The sequence below is a fragment of the Psittacula echo genome (genome assembly GCF_963264785.1).
Source record: "Psittacula echo genome assembly, chromosome: Z".
NCBI classification, from domain to species: Eukaryota; Metazoa; Chordata; class Aves; order Psittaciformes; family Psittacidae; genus Psittacula; species Psittacula echo.
This window is the reverse complement of record NC_137742.1, coordinates 76,264,972-76,289,747: the sequence shown is the minus strand read 5'-3', so window position 1 is coordinate 76,289,747 and position 24,776 is coordinate 76,264,972. Positions and strand designations below refer to the sequence as shown.

Sequence of the window (24,776 nt, the reverse complement as noted above, 5' to 3'; positions counted from 1 at the left end):
TCATTGTATATATAATTGCCCCTACAAGTCCTCACAAGATACAAGTACCCATCAGAGAGCTAAGTACTGATCAAGGAATATAAAAGTTTATTTCATAATGTCATGAATGACTGGTACTGCAAACCTGTGGGTTTTCTTCAAAGCTTACTGTAGCATACCACTCAAATATTTAAAGGTAGTGAAATACCACTGTAATTTATTTTCAGCAAGTAATTACAAATTGTAAAAAGGAGCCCTCACTGGAGTGGAGCATTCTGAAGCAACAGGAATAAACATGCCATCAGAAAGCACTGTTTTACAATGCCCTGAAAGCTGCTGCCCTGCATTTAAATTATACTAAGAGAAATTTATTATGGAGAAAGGTGAGAACAGCAAACCATAAGATGGCAAACTTAATACTATAATGATGTTGATCTTTGGAAAACACTTCAAAGGTATACATCTGAATCTCCTCCACACACAGAAGTGTTTCTATGGGAGTGTTGAACATGAAAAGGCAGAGTAATGCATGATGGAAAGGGTAAGGGGGTAGCTATCCTAGATTCAAAAGAGGCACAAAGAAAGGCCTTTCAAGTGAACCAAATTGCAATGTTTTAAAGAATCCTTCTGCCTTATGCTTCCTCTGCTCCTTCAGCCCCAGATTTTCATCCTTTCTGAGAAGGAAATGCATCCTGACAATCATGATACTACAGAGTCTTGATACTGGATTTTGAGATGGAAAGGTGAGTTTGTGCTCAGAAAACAAGATTTGCTCAGGATAAGCCCAGGGTGGAAACATCTTCCCTTCTGCCAGTTCTACCAAGTTGGTTATCTTCAGAAAGACAATGGGAGCAGACATGTGAATGATGCAAATATCTTAAATCAGTGCTGTTATTGCTAAGTGACTGAGAGTCAAAAACCTTATAGGCATACAAAAGCAAAACATGGCCCTTTGAATGACACAAAGAATATGAAGAATGCATTAAACAGATTGTGTATATGAGGACTAACTGCCTACCAGACAGACAAAACTACATGTATAAATTCTTCCAAAAGAAAATATTGCTCAGCTTCTAACAAGGCAAAGTATATTCCTCTAACATGCAGAAATCAAACCAGTTATTTTACGAGAAAATATTGAAACTAAAGCCTCATCATTATAGTTGTGAGTTACTAAAAGAGATCAGGAACCTTTACTGAATTAAGATACAAATACCAGTTGTCAGGAAAAAAGGTAATATCAGAGATAGAGTTTTGCCTGGTATATGAGGAAGAAGATCTTCTAGATGATGGTGCAGCCTCTGTCTGAATCCTGACTCGCAGGAGCTAACAGCATAAGCAAACAAGAGGAAGAAAAGAAGTGAAAAATTCAGACTTAAATTAGTCATATATTTGTGCACAATATGCATGCACAAATTGGTCTTTTTCACACACCAAAATCTAATTAGGTACCCTTTTGATATTTGTAGATACGAATTTTGCATGTGTCAGGGTCACACAAATATTTGTTTAGTTGCACACATCAAGCTTTGAAAATGCCATCTTTGCAAGAGACCTATTTGATCTACTTTGAAGTAGGCAGTTTTGCTAGATGACGTCTGCTTAGGATTTCTAAAAGAACAAGTAGATTGACAGAGTAGGGAAAAGAGGAAAAGAGTTGATATTTCAGCTTTCCTGAATAGGAAGTGAAAGTGAAATGGAAATTCTGAGGGTAAGAAAATATGACATCGCTATGTTTAGAAGTGGTGGCATTCTTTGGCAGCAGAAAAAGGAATGGACTATTTTCCCTACTGTTAGTTAAATCTTTCTGTGGTTTTACAAAAAAAAAGACTTGGCTATACTCTCTTTTGGTGGGCCAAAACATTCAGTGGAGCAAGGAGTACAGTTCTTGAAATACTACTAAGCAAAACACAGCCTTAACAGAAGTGATTTTTGTATTCTAGGGTCCTACAACCTGGAGTTTATTGCTCTTTCCAATGCCTATGTGATTCAGGTGTGAGATGCTGTTTGTGCAATCAAGAATCAACAAATGCTTACAATTATTCTCCCTCTCTGCTTAGAAGAGGATGGTTGGAAAAAAACCTCCAGATTTTTACTTCACAACTAGGGAGTGAAGAGTGCACACAAGTGAATTAGCACCATCCTTCCTGAGCGATAGTTGGTAGTTGTTAAATTTGTACCAAAGAATCCACCAATTTGTCTTAACAGCTCTTTTTTTATGGCAAAATAGAAAGGAGACAGCATAATGTGATGTTCTCCCTTCTAACAGTACGATGAGTTTCCTTAATGGAGGTTGAATTCGTTTCGCAGCCAACATCAGGTATTTGTTCAGACCCCAGTTACCGTACTTTAAGTAACTATAGAGATCACTGGCTAAAATACAAACAAGTAATACCCTCTACTAAAGCTAGACAAAAATCAAGGCACGAGAATGGATTTTAAAATCAGAGGCAGGGAGGGGGAATTAACTTTGTTTCATCACTGCTGGGAAATTGTATGCACTTACTCATTATCATTTATGTAGCTTTCCAGTTTCCAAGAAATGTTTGAAAGTCCCAAAAGTTCATATATTTATGCCTGAGATGTGGCTATTTATTGTTTATCTGATAGTTACTTAATAAAATAGGTACTCATTTTTGAAGTAAACCTGAAAAAACCACCAACTGTATTTGATTCACTTCTATTAATAAGTGAATCAATAAATATTAAATTCATATGCTAGTGTCAGAAAATCACATATTTTTTCAGAATTTATCAATAAACAGACAAATTTTCTCCTGTGGAAACTGACATAGGGTTACTAGCGTGCAAAAAACAGTTCTGGTTAGAATCAAAATACAGTGCCTCTAAACTTGCTTTGTCATAAATATGATGTATAAGATTTTTCATACAGATCATTCAGGTTTGCAGACTTATTTGAATGGATCAAAAAGAAGTTGCTTCTTCAAGGAGAAATCTATCAATGCTTTTTTTTTTTTTTTTTTTTTTTTTACTGTGAAAAAGAAAAAACACAAAACTAGACCAAAAGAAGATTGCTCTTTTAATAGATGGAACATCAGTTTCAACTGTCATCCACTCCACCCAGATGTTTTGTATTACTGTACTCCTTGCATCATCCATGCATATGCTATCTCCTTTGTCCTTTCTCTGAATGCAAGACATGAGGCAGATTTTCCTAATAAAATTCATGAACATATTAGCAGCAAGAAAGCAAATTATCTCACCAACAGCTGCTCATATCAAAGACTATACTGTCATATTTTAATCAATTCCTTTTGTATTTAACAACCTGCATGAAGTTTATTTTGGATGGAGTATACAACTTTTCACTGTATTTTTTCACTCCCTGGTGATTTATAGTATGTTTTCACTATACAGCATTTTATTTATCTTCTCTCCTACCATTGTTTAAATAAGGATTCAAAATAAAGGAACAATACTAAAACTTAATAGTTTTTCTAGGAAATCACAACTTTAGACTTGGTTTAACTTTGTGATTTACAAATAAGGATTATATATATATATATATATATATATATATATATATATATATTACAATTTATGTGTATGCATTTTCAGCGTAACCGGTTCCACAATGTTTTTAACCATGTGTCTAACTCGAACCACTGCACTCAGAAATATTGATTGTATATTTACATTTAGGTATGTATTTAAGAACCTGGAAGAGCATAGACTTTACAGTTAGAAAAAGAATTTCAGTTTGAGTCATTGCCAGTATCCAAAACAATAGAAAATTATTTAACTCAGGACAAAACCTGGAAATAATGTATTCTTTCTGTGAATAACAGCCAAATTAAACTATTCCAAAATATCAGTAGTGTGGAGACAGTCAAAATAAATGGTTTGACGTCTTCCAGCACACTTAGAGCATGAGGTTGCTTTGCTTAATTTTTACATGTTTTTGTGTGTTAATTCCTTTGCTGCTTTGTGGAGTTTGTTCCGTATGTCTGTTCTTTCCTGCTAGCAATCCTGGCAGAGGGGACAGTCTAGAATGTTCCCCTGGCTCCAAGAGTTATGCCAGCTAGAGTTTAAATAGTTATCAGAACCTTCCAAACTGGACAAGTGTAACAGTAAAAAAAAAAAAAAAAGAACCAGATCAAAAAACCCCCAACTTGGTACTCTGGCCTACAGCCTAAGCCAGAAACCTCTCATTATGACACTGATTCAGTACCCACTCTCACTCTTTCAGGTAGCAGAAAGATGGGCAGGGGATGTGGAGTGTCATTCATTACTTATGAGACACATGGCAGCATAAGGAGGATTCAAACTCTGATACTGCAGCTGTAAGAGTTTTTCTATAACTCCAAGTGCATACTTCCACTTACCTACAATGCATTTTGACATCAAAATGCAAGACAAATGTAATAATAAAAATAATTTGAAAATCTAAATGAAGTATCCATTTTCACTTACAAAACATATGCAATATTAGAAAAAATGAATGGGATTCTTGAAAAAAAAAAAAAAAAGAACAATTTGAAAGCTATTAGTCAATCTTATTTATAAGGAAAAGCTTAAAACATGATGAAAGGTCATGTATCCTTTTCAAACCCTTGCCCAAGGTCCTTTTCTTCCAGGTAGCAAAACAGCAGAGACAGTAGCTATATTAGCTCTGTGAACACACTCTTCAGTAAAACCACTTGCTATTTCATAACTTCTTAGGTCAGATGTTTAAGGGGGCAAGATATGTTCTCTCCTGGTTTCCCACCATGTAACTGTAGTTCTGTGAACAAATTGTAACCTGTCAATCTATCCACAAAGAACAATAGCAAAAACATTTCTCTTCCCACATTGTTTATAATAGATCTGCCAGAGGACAAGAAATCAATGAGCCTCATTAGTCAGTTCTTCCTAATGAAATCATTATCCCAGGACCAAATAAAAGGAATAATCTTTGCTTCCTGACTGCAAAAAGCAACTGAAGAACAAAGAGAGACAAGATTGCAACTTGGATCAGAAACTGACAACACAATTCTTTCTGCTTTGCTCTTCTCACTTAGGGTGAAAGGAGACAAATTACCCATATTATGCCCCATGAGTGGTACTCAGTTCCCACTGCAATCAAAGTTCCCATGGTGATCAAAGGCAATAAAGAGTAAAACCAATTTATCTTTCCTGTACTTGAACACCTAACGGGATGGATCTTTTACTTCTCTACTTTGTTGCTCCTAATCCTGTCCTTGTTGCCTGACCCTTTCAGTGATCTGATGGAATGAAAGGAAAATGCCTTCAACTGTGTCTTCTTTCCTTTTTCCCTCTGTCCATGCACAGTGTTTGCACTTAGGGACTATTGTTAAGGAATGTGGTTTTGAATAACTCAGACAAAAGCAAGTTCACATTCTCTGGCAAAAAAAGCATCTCCTCCTGAAGCCCCACTTCCTGAGGATCCAAACAGTTGCTCCACATACATCAGTTAGATTGATAAATCAGTTTCTCTCTGTTCATAATTTACACAGCATTACAAGGCCAAGCTGCACCCAACCACCACCTCTTCCTCCTCGGTGTGATACACTAGTGATGTCTATGGCATAGGACTGACTGAAGTGGACTGAGATCTTCCTGTCACTTTCAGCATGGTCTGACTGACCTTTCTCAAAATTCCTTCACCATGACACTGAAGCAGGGTGGGATAAGAAACATTCAGCAAGCTGTTAGCATGCACAGCCTCTGTGATTTTTGCCTGCTGCTATAAAGCCAACAGAGTGCTTCAAGGATTTATTCCTCCCACACCTGGTCCAAGATATTACTGGAGATCTCTGCAGATATGCAGGTCATGGTAAACTGCATTATCTCAGAAAAGCAGAGAGATCTGCTTTCTTAGAAAAGCAATTAAAGCTAGAGAACTGTTCTCTGGTGGTAGCAGCCTCAGTAAGGCAGCTTAAGCCCTTTGGATAGCTTCACCTTCACAGAGTGGGAAGGAAGCATGAACACAGACAATTGTATGAAGAGATACCAACAGTGTATACACTGTGGCCAGTGCCATGACCTTGAGATGTTTGGCTGCTCAAAGGCATTTTATTCATTCTGATACTGGACTGTAAAATGATGGAGGACGTTGGCTTTCTTACATTCAGCACAATATTTTGTTTCATCTAAGTTAACTTTTTTTGTTGTTCTTTTTCTTCAGATTGACAATTTTTTGCCCCTGGGTGTCACCATGCCTCATGTTTTCAGTATTTGAGGTCATTCACAAACTGTTAAAAAATCTACAGATCTCCCGTAATACAGTCCCTGACATCAGGCTGGAAATAATTCCCTCATCCAGGAAATAGCTGGGATATGCAGCTACCAGCGGTTGCTGTGGAGGACAGAACTGCTTAGTTATTCAGAGTTTTCCAAATTAAGTCACATGCAGCAAAAGGGAAGACAACACTTCTTCTGCCAGCTTTTGGGCTATGTCTAAAGATCTTACGCTTTCTGCTGCCGCTGGACAAGTGAAGCACAGTTGATGTTTTCTGAGCCTGCAATCATGGTCACTTGTGCTGTAGGACCTCCCAAAGAAGGGGCTTTCTTTCCCTCTTTCCCTGCTCTAATGTGCTCCATAGAGGAACACTGTGTGCAAGTGGCCTTGGACCAATAAACAGATGGTTTGGTTGGAGAATTCTTGGGGTGGGGACAGGAGAGGTTTGCAGAGGAACAATCATTCTCCACTTTCACCTTACAAAATCCTGTCTTGCTACATTCTATGAAGGTTGCTACTTCAGTATTTCTTCTATAAAGTGCACTCTGATTTTAAGCTTTAGGAGGATGCAGCTTCAAAGAAGCCCTTAGTCACAAGCAGTAATTGACTTGGATACACTCCTGATGAGGCTATATTGAAACAATTGAAACAATTAAAACAATGTAGACTCCATTCCTGATGAACACATATGGCAACACTGCCTCAGAACTGAAATTTTCCGATCTTCAGCTAAAATGAAATCATAATGCCAAACCAATGTGGCGTAACCAGAGAGAAACAACAAGGGTGCATGAAACAAAGTCAAAACAAAAGAGAAAATCAGAAGTAAAATGGTCAAATCTGGAACAAAATGGTCAACATGTGTTTTGAGTCAAGCAAAAAACATTTTGCTGAAAGATTCTCCTAAATCAATACAGTTCCATGAAAAAAATCAGCTTAAATATATCAGCATTTCTCACCAAAAAAACAGATTTATGTTTCAAACACTCAACCACCTCTATGTATGAAGCTCATCAAAATTAGTTTTGCTGCAGGAATGCAAGACAAAATCTGTATGCATTTTGATTAGTGCACTTAGGGGGTGGAATTTATTCTGTAGATGCTGTAAGATAAAATGCCTATCCAAAGTCAGCAGAAGTCTGTGGCAAATTTCCCACAAACTGCAGTGGATTAGATCTGGTGAGACTAGGGGGATGAAGGATGGAATTAAACACCCTATAGCTTTATGCAAGAACTATTAAATAGGTACACATTAAAAAAAAATTTTTTTTCCTGATGTAATGTTTTATTCTCTTACAAATAAAAATAATTCTCCAGCAACAGTTGATCTCTTTTTTCTTCTTTTATTTGTAAATACGTTAATATGGCATGAATTCTATATATTAACACCTGAAAAACTTTTTCTCTAATGATGGTCTCCAAGAATCCTCAAATACTTAATCAAGTGTCTAACCTGAAACTTTTTCAAGTCCTACCAGATTTGTGATTAGGGACCTCTCAGGGGAAAAAAAAAAAAAAACACAAAAAAAAAAAAAAAAAACACAAAAAAAACCAAAAAAAAAAAAACAAAAAAACACCAATCCAAAAAACAAATACATAAAAAAAAGCCTAGAAAATGTCTTGGAGGGTTGAGATGAAAGACACAGATAATGTTTCAGAAACCCAGAGCCATGGGGTTTCTATAGAGTGAAAAACACTTGCGATCAATGTGATGAAGGATTTGGGTTTTTTTTTAACAAAATTTCCAGATTTTAAATCATGTATTTAGTGATTAGTCTAGGCCACTTTTATTTTCATAAAGTCAAGGCACATGGTATAATGTAATATTTAGCCAAAACACTGCTGAAGTTAGAATCCTGAACTTAACTTTACTGTTAAATGTTGTCCAGGTTGGCTGTTTTATTGAAACTAGTGCATCTCATTTTTAAGTTACCACTCTGGTTACCGTTTTTCGTGTATTTTAATAAATGTGATTCATTCTTAGAAGTAAGCAAAATGTTCAAAATATTGACTGAGATGTCTTATAACTGCAATTTAAAATTAATATTTTGAGGGTTTCTATCAAAAACTTTTAATCATAGGATAAAAGATTCTAAGCAGTGTTGAAGGAAGAGATATATCTTTTCTTAAATATACAATTTGTCTTTGTAATGACTAAAACAGATGCCTGCTCTGCCACAAATCTATTGCTTCGGAGTATGAGCAAATACAAGCACTGAACTCATCCTTCCTGTGGCTGGAAGCCATTTGTTTTGGTGGCCTTACTCAGGGAGTATATTGTTACTCAGCACGAGTAAAAGTGGCAGACACAGGTCTTTCATCACTGCCATTTCACTTCAGACTAAACATGAAACATGTGGCCATTATCCTTGGAGCTGAGTGAACGGGAACTTCACTAGTTTTTACACAGGAGGCAGAAGAAATTTTACAGGGATACTGTAAAAAACCTGAGATTGACACATTAATATCTATTAAAAGGTTGGAATTGATCATAAATAGTTATAGTTAATAAACTAGATAGATAAATAAAAGATAAATAATAAATAATAAATAGAATAGTTAGGGTTGGAAAGGACCTTAAGATCATCTAGTTCCAACCCCCCTGCCATGGGCAGGGACACCAATTAGAATTACAAAAGAATTACAAAAAGAATTACAGCTGGTTCCTGTGAGATCCCAAGCACCTTCTGAGAGAGAGATCCAGCTTTCAGTAACTGCTGAAATATGTGTCCAACAGGCACCCTGATGTAGGGTATCTGGTTCAGCATTACACTCCTGCATTTCCCTGCACAAAACCCAATGTCTCTGACAAAACTTGAGTGACCTAGCTTGTAGAGTTTAATTAATTCTGATGTAATGTGAATTGCAATTAAAATTGCTAGAGAGTAGCCCAATCCTTACCAAACTGTGCTGGTTCTATTTAGCCTTTTTTTGTTTTTCTTGTAAAAGGGCTGATAGTCATAGACTGTATACTTCCTGGGCTCCAAACTGATGAAATATTTATTCTCTGTGTATCAAGGGCAAGATACAAAAGGCAACAACCCAATAGTTATCAAGGATGTTTTTAGAACAAATAGTATGTCACTAGAATTAGTTAAATAGAACTTCTGGAAAGAACACTTTCAAAGGGGTGAAATTCACACAAACAGAAAATTGGAATTTGTCCTAACAAAAGTGTAGATACAGGCAAAATGTACAGTCATTATTTCAGTCTTTTTAGAAGGACTGATTAATTTTGTCTCTATTGAAATCAGTTTTACCCACAACAATTAAAACTGTTCATAAACTATTTGGGGGAGGCACAGAATGAGTGATATGACAAAGCTCTACTCTGCAAATTAGAGCACACACTCTTGAACTTACCTAATCCTTATTCCTGTTCCCTTGAAGTCCATTAGGACTACTTCCACATGCAAAGTTTTGGAACGTCTTACCCACAAGCAATAAAGGAAAAAAACATTCTTATTTTAAGACATTGCAGAGTGTCTGAGAACAGCCAGACTGTAACCTTACACCAGATGTTGGGATTTGTTCTCAAAACAGTAAGGTTTGTTCATAAATGAGCCTTCAGTGCCCAAGTTGGAAAGATCTGCAGCTGCAGTTTTTTCATCATCCACAAAAATGGGGACAGTACAAGCTGCCCATTTCAAGTAGTTCTGACTTACAGTCATAGGACTGAGTCAAAAAAGCTAGATATTCATATTTAAAAACCAAGTTCTGAACTTTTAACTCAACACAAGTAGCCTTTACATGTTAGTGTCAATTGTACTATTTGCAACCACAGGAGTCTCCTTGAACAGAGAGTCCTGCAGGAAAACTGCTGAGCAGTCCAGCCTCTCTGTGCTGCTGAGCAGGCTGCAAGTCTCAGGGAAGCAAGATTTTCAGCTGGGTAGAGGCACTCTAATGTCTTAGATGTGATGTACCTTCGAACAGTATCAGTGTCCTCTTGCACAAAGAACAGTCCTGTGATGGAGAGGAACTTAAAGAATAGAAGTAAGGTGATGGATCCTCTCTTAAGAGGCACAGTTATCTGTGAGTTACGCAGAAATTGCATGTTGAGCATCGTAAGATATATGGATGGGTTTCTGGAGGTGTAAGGAAAGAGTAAGTACTCCTCACTAATGACAGAGGGAAATGTAGGAGGGATGTTCTGGAAAAGGCCAGGCAAATGAGACCAGGACCTCCATGGTGATGGCCTATGAAGTGACCAGTTTGAGGAAGGTCTCGGAGACAGGCAGGGATCTGGAACACACAACATAATAGGGAAGAGAAACTCAGGTACACTGGAAGCTGGTGAAACCTTTTGGGACAAAAAGAACTTATGCCAGGATAGGCTGCACCATAGTAACAGCAGAGCTAGGTTGCTGGCACTGAAGATGGAAGGGGTTACAGAGGAATATGTAATCAGAAAGCCAAAGGAAAGCTACAATTGTGAAGGAGATATGGCAATTTAGACCATTCACAGCACCAGCTGACTGGCACACACAACTCTTGGTGAGTGAGAAGAGAATTTACAACTGCTTCAGAACTTACAGCTGCTTTAGAATGCTAAAAATTATGATGGGACAAAATGCCTGGAATCCAGAGGTAGCCCTCAAATTACTAGTATCTCAGAGACCTAAAAACGACCATGCTTGTGTGCAGTCTGCAGACAGTCTCTCTTACTGCAATCACTGGAGACAGAATATCAAGTTAGATGACAGTTATTCACCTACTCAAGTAGGACATTTCTTCTGTTCTTATGTTCATTGACATGATGCAAATATACCAAGGGCACCAAAATATGTAGCGTCCACAGACTTGGGGTGACTGTAGGCACAGTGTGAAACTCTGTGTAAAAACACCACCCAGACTGAACTCTTACCTGAAAACTTTGCCTATCTTTAACTGCCAGTATTATTTTAAGACATCTTTTTAGTTGGTTTTTTCTTTTTTTTTTTGTAAAGCCATAGCGATAATTTTTTTTTTTTTTTTTTTGAAAACTCATGCTCTCTGCAAGAACTGGAACAAAATACATATTAAAGGAAACACTTTTGAGGGTTAGAATGATGAGCATACTGAAAATTATAACTAAGAAAAAAAAGCTTACGTTCATAGCAGTAGGCATCAAACTTGCTATCTGGGTAAGGAAAGCCTGTTTGGTTCTCATAGCGATACAGGGTTCTCACCCCAAGTAAACCTCCACCACACTGGGGCCTTGCCACTGAGGCTGGGTAACGAACGCTGCCATCTGCCAGCCAGCCATAGTCACACTGGTCAAAGCCATTCCTCCAAGCCACATACAGGTTCCCAACAGAAGCAAGAACGCCATCTCTTTTCCGACACAGCTCTTTAGCTTCCTCAAACGTGAGCTTCTCAGGGCCTGAGACATGAACCACTTCATCTAGAGGAACAAAACACAGATAACAAAGACTGAGTATCACATTTCACCATTAAGTCCTTCTTTGAGTCAACATCCTGCATGGCTTTTACAAAATTTTCTTGAATATTTTTTTCCTAAAAAAAAAAATAAATAAAAATTAGCAAATCAAATTTCCCAGATTTGAATATAAAAATCAATCTACCACAAAGCATGAGCATTTATATGCAAAACTAATACCATGAAGTGCACGTGGTTGGAGATTGAGTCCCTCTCTCAGTCTCCAGGCAGAGAAAACAGCAGCCTTTAAGCACCTCTGTGACCTCTGTTGGAGTACACTACAACTCAACTGCACTAAGTCCAACAGAATTTACTCTCAGTAAAGCAAATCTTTTACATCTGCAAGCCTCTTACCTGACCTGTTTAGTCATCACAAGAATGTCACTTGAGACACACAGTAAAAGAAAGTTTTCCTTACCGGCTGCTTCACAGCAGCTTCAAATGTCATATTTCCATCAGTTCTCATCTTGCCCCATGGGGAAACAAAGGTGAGGGAGTGCTACAGACATGTCATATCCCCTTTGTGTGTAAAAAAAACCCTTTTGTGTGACAAAGCTGAATTAACCTAGAATGTTGGAAGTATGGTTTAGTTTCCATAGAATAACAATTTGTAAATAATAGCCTTCCGGTGGGAAAGTGAAACAAAACAAATAGCACATCTAATATTTTACTTCCAAGCTAAATCACCATTATACAGTCAGCTTGGTTACCTCATTCACCCAAACACTATAACAAAATCAAGGCTCTAATGTTCAAGTCCTGGGAATGAAAATACAAACTGATTTCATTCTAGTTTTTGCTCAGATAAAACTGATGAAACCTAAAATCAACAAGTTCAGCTGTAGAAAACAGTGCAAATTCAAAATATGTTACAAAAGAGTAATTCTCTTCCCCAGCTACAGTAGGTCAGAACACAACAATCACTGCTGCAGGAAAGCACTGTTTATTGACATGGGACATGCAGAGCAATTTTTCCATCAACTGATCTGAATCACTGCCTCCAAAAGGAGCTTATGCATAACTTCATTAAAGTTATGCTTATTAATTCTTCAGAGCTGTCATTGCACTCTGTTAAAGCAACTCAGTGAACAGTTATGTCTTACTGTAAGACTTCAAAACCCAGTGTTGAATCACTACTTGTGTAAGAGAGGTCACTTTGCAGAGAATTATTCAAATTGCAAAGGAACATTTCTATATGAAAATCTGCCTTAAGTTCCCCTTGGAATGTGTCATATGTGCAATATAATACTGAACATTTAAAATATGGGTGTAATATCTTTCTTTGTATTGAATCTGGTTTACTGATCCGGTATCTATTCAGTTAATTCTTAAAGTCAGCTGCTGTGATATTCATACCATCTTTACCAAAGATGGTTTTGGTTTGTTTTTTTTACCAGAAAAACTAAATGATCAAAACCACATGTGTTTAAGGAAAAGCGCATGCTATCCAGAACAGCCCAATAAGTGAAGTCCAAATTCACAGTCTTTGCCACCTATTTAGTATATTAAAGGCTTTGTGATGATATATTCACAAAGAAGTCAGAAAAGTGCCAGAGCAATCAGCAAAGTGCCCTTACTGGCATTCCATCTTATACCAACTAAATACTAATTTATTTCAGGAATGATGGTGATAAAATAAAGAGTAAAAAGATATTAAAACATGGCAGCTTGCAGTTGCTGTATTAAAGAATGTTTTTCTATGATTCCAGAATTCTTATTTTAAAAATATCCAGTAAAGTGCAAAAATCAGACTCCAAATAGCAGCCATTCATTCTAGGAGATATGACTCCACAGTGCGTCTCTCCAGTCTCTAAATAAATTAAAATTCTGAGTCATTGAGTGTACACTTACTATACATAATAACTGTTGGAATAAAATATGAAAACCAAAACTAAGCACTTCGGGAAAAATCATACAACGCAGCTCAGGTTCTGCTGAGCTCTCTCATAGACTCAAACTCAAAACAGACAGAGGCTTTCAAGAGGCCACGGAAAAAGAACTTTTACCCCAATCCTGACTTCCAGCATGTTGATTGATATAGCTGAAACATCCTTAAGTACTTTTGAAGTACCTAAGAAACCCCTGCACAGAAACTTTCTCAAAAACCCCCCAAAATTAAGGATGAAGTTAAGAGAATCCATGCAGTCTCTAAAAGTTAACTGCTACTTTTGGAAGCACAGTGAGTTCCATATTTAGCAGAACTCATCCTATCACACTCTTACAGTGTCTTTATGATAATACCTGAAAGCACTTTAATTTCCCAGCCAAAACATTGGAAACAAGGAAATTAAGAGAGAAAGTCTCTCTGGATGAGAAACAAATGACATAGCCACCAACACCAAAGCAGGGCAGATTCAGTTTTTTGTGTGTGTCTCTGTGTGTGTGTGTGTGTGTGTGTGTGTGTTAAAAGCCATGTGCAATGTTTTTATAGATGGAGTACACTCCAAATAACTTAGCAATATTATGAAGGCAAACCTCAGGGCCTAGAGCAGCAGATTAAGATAAACTAGTCTTACAGTAACAGAGGATGAAATGGAGACCATGACAGCGTTTAGACTACAGACAACAATGTAATGTATATTATTGCTGGCTCCTTTTTAAAATCAGGCTTCGCATTGATTATCCGGCCTCAGTGGTCAGAGCGCTTGATGAATCTCCAGGAAATTCCTGTTATATGTGTTTGTTTTGCTTGGTTAAAACAGACACCTAATGAAAGTCATGTTTTTTCCCTCTCTTTCAAATATACCATCATGCCAGATGAAGAAGCCAGGTTTTTTTCTTGAAGACAAAAGCTCATTCATTACAACCCCCAAGGAAAACTCTTAAGATCTACTGGTTTTATCAACTGGTTTTATAGCAAGCTTCATCCCTTTGAAGGTTAATTCACTTATTGTCTCTCATCAGGAGACATCTCACTGAGCTGGGCATGTTTGTAGATGTGAATTTCATGAATCACACATCTTAAAAGCAAGCACAGAAATAAGGGCAGGCTATACCCATAGCTGGGGGTCACTACACAACATGTGTGGACTAGGGTAGAAGTAGTGAATCTACATGTAAGTCCTCCAGCACAGAACTCATTAGTAATTTCTTTTTCCATAAATGAAACCACAATCAAAGAGTTGGTGGGCTGCTGCTTCCTAGAGGAGATCTTTGAGCCTGACTATGTGGGACTCTTCTTCCAGAGAACAGCGTCATCTCCTCAACTTCATATCACATCACCCATCATGCCAAGCACAACAAAATAAGCTACAAGTCCATGAAAACAGCTTTACAAATGTCTGAAGGATTCTCTTAAACTGCAGGGAGGAGGTAAACTGTCGGTCTCCTATTGAATGCTTTTAGTACATTTCTTAACATACCAGCAGCTGTAGATTGTGGCTAGTCAACCACCCACAAAATGTCCTTACCAGTCCCTGTGAGGGAATGACATATACTAAGGAGATACATTTATTTGGTTGTAATATTTTTAGTCCTTTTACCCATTTTACATTTCCAGAGCCAAAAGAGCCTTCATTACCACTGTCCCATCCAGAATCTGGTACTCACAAGCTTTAACTTGAGCTTGAGTGCACAGATTCTACACTACCATCAGAACCAACTAGAGAAAGATTTAAAAATATCCAAAAGGGATATTAAATACACAAAAAGATAATGGTTCCCATAGATGGAAATGCTCAACTTAAATAATTTTAAAGAAAAAAAAGACAAAAAGGCTCCAATAACTTTCCATCTTTTGTTCTTGGTGGTGTTCTTGTTTGAGGAGAAGAAACATCATTCTTCACAAAGAATTTGGCAGCTCTCTTTTTTTGAGCATAATGGGTCTGTGGTGAACTCCTGACCTGTTCACTAATTGTTCTGAGAGGTAGTGGAACCCACCAAGCTCATCGAGCAATGATGCACTTATGGAGATGCTAGAGCTCCAGGGTTCCATGACTACAGTTGCAAGTCGGGTATGAAAGATGGCTAGAAGAGAGAAAATATCTTTTCTGATGTTATATGGAACATTCTAATGACACTTCCCCACCTGCAGCTGTAGCCTGGTGTTACTGCTCCTCATAAACATCTGGTCATGGCCAGATGGGTGGTAGTTCAAAGTTCAAACAGTCATGACACCCTGCAATCACTACTTTCTTCAGAAACATAGAATCTGTCCAAACCTTAATTTCTAGGATGTGATCAAGTGTTCAAGGAAGCGAGAATACTATCAGTGCTTTGGAAACTAAAATGTTTACTCTTGCACGCTGAGGACCACATGTCCCAGGATTTTCCATTTTCTTCTCCTCTCTTTCTCTCTTTGGTTAAAAGGCCCACACAAACAGGGAGCAGCAGCCACCAACAGGACTACTAGACTGCTTGTACACCAATGAGGGAAGAGATACTACTCCACAAGCATATGCGGAGAGGATCTATCCCTCCACTGAGATGGAGACCACTACTCTTGTCTTGAATACTCTGGAAAAAAACATATAGATACATTTTGGCCAAGACAGACCTGAAAAGTTTCATCTGTCTTCAGCATAGTCAGATGCCTTCATATAATTATGCCACTTATAAACACAACTCATGCTGCAGACTTCGCCCTTTCCAGACTTCACAAACAAAATGTCTTGTCCCAGTTGCAATTCTCTTCCTCTATCCTGCTGCTGTTAAGAGCTGGTTCTCTGACATACCAGACTTATAAAAAGGTATACTTAACAAAGTCAGAACTTACTGCGAAGCACTTTCCAGGGCTGGAAAACCACAAAGACCTGAGCAGCTGGGTTCCAATTTAAAGCAGAAGGCTAGATAAGCTGAAGAAGTCTTTTTCTTACATGTTAGAACAAGTTAGTTGATTCCTTTTGATTCACATCAGTAATGCTGTAGTTAAGCTCTCCTGAATGTCTTAGATCTGTTCTATGCAAAACCATAGGTGAACAGGAATTTACTAAATTTGACAAAACTTTTCCCATGGTCTTGCTCTCAAGCATGAAGAATAGCATGGCAACTGCTGCACCCTCGGAGAGCTCTGCTGTAGTCGGAAAGTGTCACTGGCTTTTACATATACAGCGGATGAAATGAACTTCACATTCTATATGATTCTTCATTTTTTTTGTGCTTTACTCTTACAAAACTCCTTTAGATGTCAGGGTTTTCAGATCTTCCCAAAGATGAGCTTTATTATGCTGTGATCTCAAATACAATGTCAAGCTTGATAACCACCATGGTATTATTTCATTTTTTGTTTACTCTATCTGGGCTCTGTACCCCTCTTGAGAATTCTTGGATCCACAACCTTGCATTAGATCACACAATTCAAGGCTAGAGAAGTACTCAGTATAAAACAATGCAAAGGCTGTGACTCTACCACAGGCCTTGAACTAGGAATTAAGAGAAAAGACCCTTTTTTCTGTGTTCTGTGTCTCTCTTTTAAAATCTAACTGTTGCTCTAGGAACAGAATGGGCTCTGGAGGAGATCTTTACCTGCCTACAACACAGAATAATCTTCTCACCTGAAGCCATATTTTAGACTATTAATTATTTAATAATCATTCTCACAGAAATTTCCGTAATAGCAAAGCTGCATAAGACTGGGTGGAAAGTATTTAAAGGACATCTGGTTTTGTTTTTTTCTTTTTCTTCTCTGCATTCACTGTGGGGGGGAAAAGGTGCATAGAAGGCAGACTGTATAATCTTCCCCATAGCCACCCCAAAATAACTTTCTTATTTCCTATCTGCATATTACATATGCTTGCTTGACATATATGGCTTCTAACTGGCTTTGGCTAGAAGACAACACTGCATGGAGCAGTTTGTGTTTTGGCTTTGCACTACACACTCAGAGCCCCTCACTTCATCAGTGGGCTTTGGCGAGTGGATCTTACTTTGGCACCACAGCACTGTCAAATCAATCACATGCACGTTGATCTGAAAACACAATGGAAGTCCCTCCATCCTCATCACCCATTTCCATTCAAGAGATTATTCCACAGAAGACACTGGTGCAGACACTGCATCAGCTGGAGGTGTCAAGAGAATTTCAAAGTCATATTCAAATCACTTTACATTAAACTCTCTATTAGTAAATAATTTTCCACAGTTAAACATATCCTAAATGTTTTTGTTAATGCTTGGTACACTGATATATGTGATGAAATATGAGGAACGTAAATCAGTTTGTAATAAGAGACCATGGCCAGTACCCATTTAATGATATTTTGACTCCAGAATCTTATTTTTATCACTAGGAGCTCAAAAATTTTGAATCATTCCCATTATTATTCTATGTGTATTAGCAGAACTCAGAATATTTAACTTATAATGGTAAGAGTTAGCCTAGATAACTGGTTTTAATTTAAGCTAATAATTTTTTTTTTCAAGGAGAACTCCATGTCTCTGGCTTTGTGATTTCATATGGCCAGAAAGGAAGAAAACTGAAATGGTGCTGCTCCTACAAATCCTCAGTGCAAGTACCCACATTAGTACTGTAAATTCAATACGCATTCCTTTAAAAATGTATTACAGGAATTCCTACCACCATTTATTGCCTTCTGGGGTAACACGCTAATAGCGGCCAACAGGCCAATAACTGTTCTATGACTTCCATGATGATTTTCTCATTATGGCCCAGATTTTGATATCATTAATCGAGCATCATCTTCTTCCATGAATAGTCATCCCATCAACACAGGCTCTCCAAATAAGGACCTGTTTAGTGCAAGTCAGTCTAATAGATTTGGCATTGAATCAGAATAGGCTATGCAGATATGAATTTTCAAATTCACATGGAAAAAGGTCATGCTTAAGCACATTTCTACAGCGTATTATGTACCATGAATGTCATTTGTTGTTAAGGTAGTGTTGAGAGCTCTCATTATAAGAGAAACATATCTTGCAGAATCAGCTTTTGCTGGACAGAGGCAATCAGAAATTTGGCATAACCTTCAATCTTGAACTACAAGTCTTCTACCAATGTGTGAACATGTTACAGTGCAGCAAACAAAACATGGGATCTGGTTTACTGCAGTATTCATTTTCCAATAACTTCCATTGACATTTTATCTAATTTTCTGTCTTCTGTGGATGAGTGGTTCCAAAGTGTAATCTCACTGATGCTATGTAACTTCAAACAAGCCCTGTATTTGAAGATAACCTTTGTTGTTACAGAAACTGTTTCTGTTATATAGACAAAGACAACCTGGCTCCTTAGATCCATCTTAAAAATGAAATCTGGCTCATAGGCTCAGATTTCTGTGGAGGCACTGAAGAATAATTTATCCTGCACTATACCATGATGTTGTACTGTGTCTTTCTAGCATGCATCTGTTTCTCTTCATTCAAACAGAATAAATTAACATCTCTGCATGTCAGTATAAGATGCCTATATTCTGTATTTATAAAACCATCACTCCTTCTGACTTTAAGAAGTAATTTTCAGACACCAGCTCTGAAAAAATAGGAAAAAGAAAAAAAAAATAATAAAGAAGAGACGGGAGCATCTTTGGATAGCTATCATAATTATCTGGCACTAAAACTGATCAATATAATAAGAAAAAAAATCCCCATACAGTAGGTTGAGGCTGTAGAGCTAATTAGCAACTACCTCATTCACTGCAGTCATCTCTTCACAGCTCATAAAGGGACCTTCCTACTACGTAAATAGCTTAAGGATGAGTTATCCTATGTGCTCAGTGTTTACCTGGCCCTACTTTCTTGAAGCCAATTGTAAATGTTAGAAGAATTCTCCTCTCTTCTCAGATTCAGCTTAAGACCACAGTAAAGTACTTCTAGTAGCAATGCCATTTTCTATTAACATTACAAAACATGCAGCCATCATGTATCACATTGTTTTGTTTCACACCACTTCAAAGGCAAAAAGACTGCAGTATGTACCAAGCCTAAGATGGAGTGCTATTTCCCTAATATGGAAGATCCTAGAGCATTTTTATAAATGCATACTCTGAGAATTATTTGGAAAAAGGCTTTTTATCCTTTAGTCTTTGGGAAGTACAGCAGTGAAGCTCACAGGCATCTTTGACTCCTGCAGAGTTCCATTCTGAATCTGTACCTATCTCTATATCCTGTTACTATACAAAGGTAGCTTGGAGAGTTTAAATGGATCCAAAGGTGAAGTAGTCAGTCATAGTCTTCATGCCAGAACTACAATCTCTTTTGAGCCTCTAAGGTACAGGCTGAAACTGGGCATTTGCTTTAATCAGTTCTCCACAGGAAATTACTGTGCAAGAAAGAAAGTAAAATAAGCATGCTTATTGCTACCGGGTCTGATAGACCAAATCTCTCCAATATTCTATACTATCTTGTATTTTTTAAATGCTGAAGTTTTCATATCTAAGCAGTTCACATTACCACAGTCCAGCTGACAGGCCATAAAGACATGCATATGTTTAAACGTATCATAAAATAATAGAATCATAGAATGGCTAGGGTTAGAAAGGACCTTAAGATCATCTAGTTCCACCCTCCTGCCATGGACAGGGATGTCACCTGTAATAATAAGACAGAAACATATATCTATTCAGAGAAAGAAAGCCAGCTCATAAATCTTGGTAATGAATTTTTGTAAGAAAGAAGAATCAATCAATGTTCATGAGAAACAAACATGATGCATGTGCATCTTCACCAAAGACGACTGCACAGTAGCTGCAACCTCTTTGAACCTTATGGTCTGAGTCCAAACTGTTCTGAGCACAGAACATGAGCATCAGTCTGACAAAGGCTTCAGTTTTGACTTTTATTAATTTTTATTTTTAAAAGCTCAGTGAGAACCTGAGAAACTGCTGGCTCACATGCATCCAGGATAAGCTTCTTCATATCTTGTCCATAATAGTTACACTTCTCTGTTCTTAAGAGGTAAAGGAGCAAGCCATTGCTCTTCATCCGGGAATGATACAAATTAGTCAAAACTTCTTTTAGTAAGCTAGGAAAAGACCCAAACTGAATTCAAGAGCCTTGATTCAGAGATGATTCAGAATTGAATTCCATCAGGGATTGATATTATGAACTCAAGGTTCACTGCTGCTCAATGACAGATATAGCAGGAACATAAATAAATTTAGGAAAATTTTGAGCACTAACAAAATTCTGTCACTTAATTTTAAGAATTTCCAAGCTTATATGTTTTTTGAGTCTTTGCAAGACTTTTATGGCTTGTATTTTATAACTTTCCAAGGTGAGCATGATCTGAGGGAGATCCTCAGCGATCAAGTGAAAAAAAGTTTACTGATTTCAGTGACTAAAGTCTCTCTAAGTCATTAGCAGGAGAAAACTTTGCATGATCTGAGTTGTTTCTGCTGTAAAATAGAATACAAAATAAGCACCTTAAATTTGCAATTGTTCCTTACAAATATGTATACATACAAAGGGAGGCCTGCTCAGAGCCATGGTTGGTTTATTGTTCTACTAACTTCAAGAGCAGTAAACTAAATGCATATCAGTCAAAGATCAGCTCAAAAGAACTGGAAAATTATTTTAGAAACATTATTATTATTAGGAACATTATTTTAGAAAATAACAGTAAAATTGGTATGAAGTAAAATCTTCAAGACAGAAGCAGTGTCACACAATCAGACCACAGCACCAAACGCGTAAATGGAAGAAAAAAAAAAAAAAAAAAAAAAAGGCTATGGCACAGGAAAGGCCATTTCTACGTTTATATTTTAAGTATACGTATTTAACTAGTTACAGTAATGTCTAAAGGGTTTCTGGTGTCTGGAACACCTCTATAAGATCACTGAAAGATACATTTAAATTCACTTCCTGAAGAGAGATTATAAGAAACAATTACAACATGACACCTGTAATACAGAGATTTGTGCATGCTAGAATTGCCCAATCACAGAAAATATTTCTTCTTACCGACAAACTGATCACAGAGCCTAACCGTGGATCACAAGGTAACGTGTGGTTCACAATATGATCCATGATGCAAGGTCACCACATGGCAGAATCATAATCACTCTGCTGCATTAGAGCCATTTAATTAACAGCTTTTGCAAAGACTTACTAAAGAAGATCCAGATTCTTCACTAGAAAGTTCTTGCTTGATTGTTTCTTTATGATGTTGAGATGCCTGCTTTTTAATTAAATATTATTAAATTTGGATTGTAATTAAAGATCTGTCTAATTTTATGCCATGGACATATAAAAACTTTTATTGTATACTTTATGAGCTATAATACAGTTAGCACAAGTACTATATCCATCTTGATATGTATATCTTGATATATATATATACTATATACATCTTGATATATATAGTATGTATAGTTTCTTAAACTTTAAATGTGTTTCTTTGAAAAAGCTTTCATAACATTCAAAAAACAAGATGCTTCAACAGAAGCTTTTGTGAGATCTACTGCACTAACTAAAGCAGCTTTAAACCTTTTTGTAGACTCCACGTTTGCCTTTAATCAAAGCCAGCCAGGCCCCAAATTATGTTCACTTCATTCAGCAATTCTCTTCAGATTCAAAACAGCCAAAAACTTATTTTACACTGAATTTCATATTTCTTTGCCTTTCCATATCAGAATCTCCAGTCATTTTTAAATTTTGCAGTGCATAGTAAATATGGGCCTATCTTACCTTCCATGCGTTCAACATAGCAGTACACATCGTAAGTTTCATTAGGAAAACGGCGCCCATATGTTCTGACTCCTTTCTTTCCCATTTTATCTCCAAAGCAGCCAATTCTTGGATGTCTAATTGGGTACCTGAAATGGAACATGTCATATTTGTTATGATAATTCAGCATCTTAAGTCAGTACAGGCTAAGCATATTAATTTTGAGAAACTGAGTCAAGTGGCCTTTTAAATGTCTCACCTAACTGTCTGATCAGACAACCAGCCAGCATCACATTGCTCAAATCCATCTTCGTAGGCTGCTTTCAGTTGTTCTGGGCTTGCTATGACAGCACCATTGTCCAGACAAGTCTGCTGAGCTTGTGTAAAATTCAGAGTATACCTGCTGGTTGCTGCACGATAGTGAAATACAACACCTGAAAAGGCAAAACCGTTACATTAGGGACACATTTTGCATTGTTTCTGCAGCTATCATCATACTGTAACTTTACCTAGGTATTCTTACAATGCTGAAAACAGATGGGTAGAATGAAAATAGCAAAAGGCATATACGTGATGTCTCTCCCTCTAGTGGCTGCTACCAGTAACTCTATAATACCTCATGCTATTAATAGTGAGTGAAATTATATTCACTGTACATGTATAAAAAAGGTTATTAAACCATACATGTATTTTCACTCCTGCATTACATAAAATGGTGATTAAAAGGGAGAATGAATGCTGAAATCTGTCAATGTCATTACACAGTTACCCAGACACCTCCAGTTCCAAGTGCTGGTCAGCTAATTGTACTGCAGGCTGTTTATGACAACAGCGCTACCTGACGTGTTGGCTTATTGGCTTACATCCAACTGTGAGTCAAACTGCATGACCCAACAAGACTAAGCACATCTAGACTTCAGAAAAAGTGGGCTTAAAAATAGGCTTTCCAGAGTACTCTGCTATAACTGTATGCAGGAGTGCCACCAAGGAATGGGGGATCCCTGAGTGCTTGAGGTCTGCTAGCTGCACTGAGACATGCAACCAACCTGAACACCAAAATAATTGTACTTTTTGATGCCAATTTGTTAATAAGTGATGTCCCAGATGCCTGCTCCTATGCATCAAAGCCTACTACAAATATAACATTTATAAATACATGGCTGTTCTTGGCCCATTTTTCACAGTCATCTTTTCCTGCGAACACTACAAATGACAAAAAAACAGACAAAACAAAGTTTGTTTTTATTTGGGACCTTTCTGGTTCTGGAAAGAATCTCGACAATTTCAGAAGTTACTTGAGCACATCAGACATTTGGAGCTCAAGGCCTAGAGTTAAGATGATTTTAGTTAAGACAGGATCTGCCTAGAAGCTACATTCTGTTTTCTATCTACATATAATTCCCACTGAATTCAGCCGCAGCTGCACATGCACACCTAAAACCATAAAGGGCATGGACTCCTAAGTGGCAGAAAACAGATATTCCACCTTGCAAAATCACACCTCTATTGTGTCTTTTAAAGTTTAGCATCAAAAGGATGTCCCTTGATCTCTAAAAAATAACATTCAATCTCATTTATTGCACTTTAATTGCCTCAGAAGCATTGAAGCACCATAAAACATTACAGAACATAATGCCACTGCACAGAACTGCTACAAAGCAAGAAAAATAAACCATAAAACATTCATTTTCTCTGCTGATTTTATTGGAGTACTTAATGATGAGGAAATAACATACTGTAACACAGCTTGGGAAAATGGTGGCAACAAGTCCTTGTTATTAGCATGTTGTTGAAAGATGGAAGAAGTCTGCTAATTTACAAGTAAACAGAAACACAGGTAATAATAAAATGTTGATTCAAGGGCTTCCAACATAATTATAAATACTTTTTCCCATACAGGAAAATTCAGTAGAGTTTTGCCAACTGTCAAAGGTCTGGATATGGCCAATAAATTGAAAATACATATTTTTGTTCTTGTCATGATTCACTAAGAAAGTTTCTGAAATTAGAATAGAATACATTATCTGAAAACTAATCACAGGTAGACCTCAGTCGTCATCTGTTTTATCAAATCTACTGGAAGAGAAACAGGAACTGGAAGAAGAAATACTGGGATTCCCCGTATTTCCTTATTTAATATGGAGTCATAGACCAGCTGAATTCTCTAACTGGAAGCTTACAGACCACTAATGTCCCCATAAAATGCCTTTTCAGACCACTGAGAGAACCCATTACAAGCAGTACTTCTTCCAAGAACAGTGTAATTTTAGCTTCAAAAGGACACAACCATTGCTTAGCAAAAGTGACAAGTGAAGAATATACCCTGAAAAGTTGTGGTTATGTTAAATACAGCTAAATAAAATATACCAGGTGCCTGAAATTCAGTCATCAGGACTGTTAGACTGTTAGTTTAGTTCACTTTATTATTTGGCCAAGATCCCATGACACTATTCCAAACAATTTGCAGACAGACTGCAGGAGCAAGCAAAGACCAGGATCAGCTTCCAGCGGGCATCTTAACGTGTGCTGCTTCCAGTGAGCATCTTCAGGTGTGCTGGAAGGCAAATGAGCATAACAGCATGGAGGGGGCCACACTGCTTCAGACAGCCTCAGTGT

At 37.3% G+C, this 24,776-nt stretch overlaps 1 protein-coding gene across 1 annotated transcript in view; it reads right to left on the bottom strand.

Moving 5' to 3' along the window:
• VCAN (versican) overlaps nucleotides 1-24,776 on the bottom strand; it is a gene marked incomplete at both ends in the record, with an annotated part of 98,852 nt that overhangs the window by 57,237 nt on the left and 16,839 nt on the right. The window contains 3 exons of the mRNA XM_080638136.1: nucleotides 11,271-11,564; nucleotides 22,182-22,309; nucleotides 22,420-22,594. Coding sequence (XP_080494262.1) covers nucleotides 11,271-11,564; nucleotides 22,182-22,309; nucleotides 22,420-22,594 — 597 coding nt within the window. The remainder of the gene's footprint in view (nucleotides 1-11,270; nucleotides 11,565-22,181; nucleotides 22,310-22,419; nucleotides 22,595-24,776) is intronic.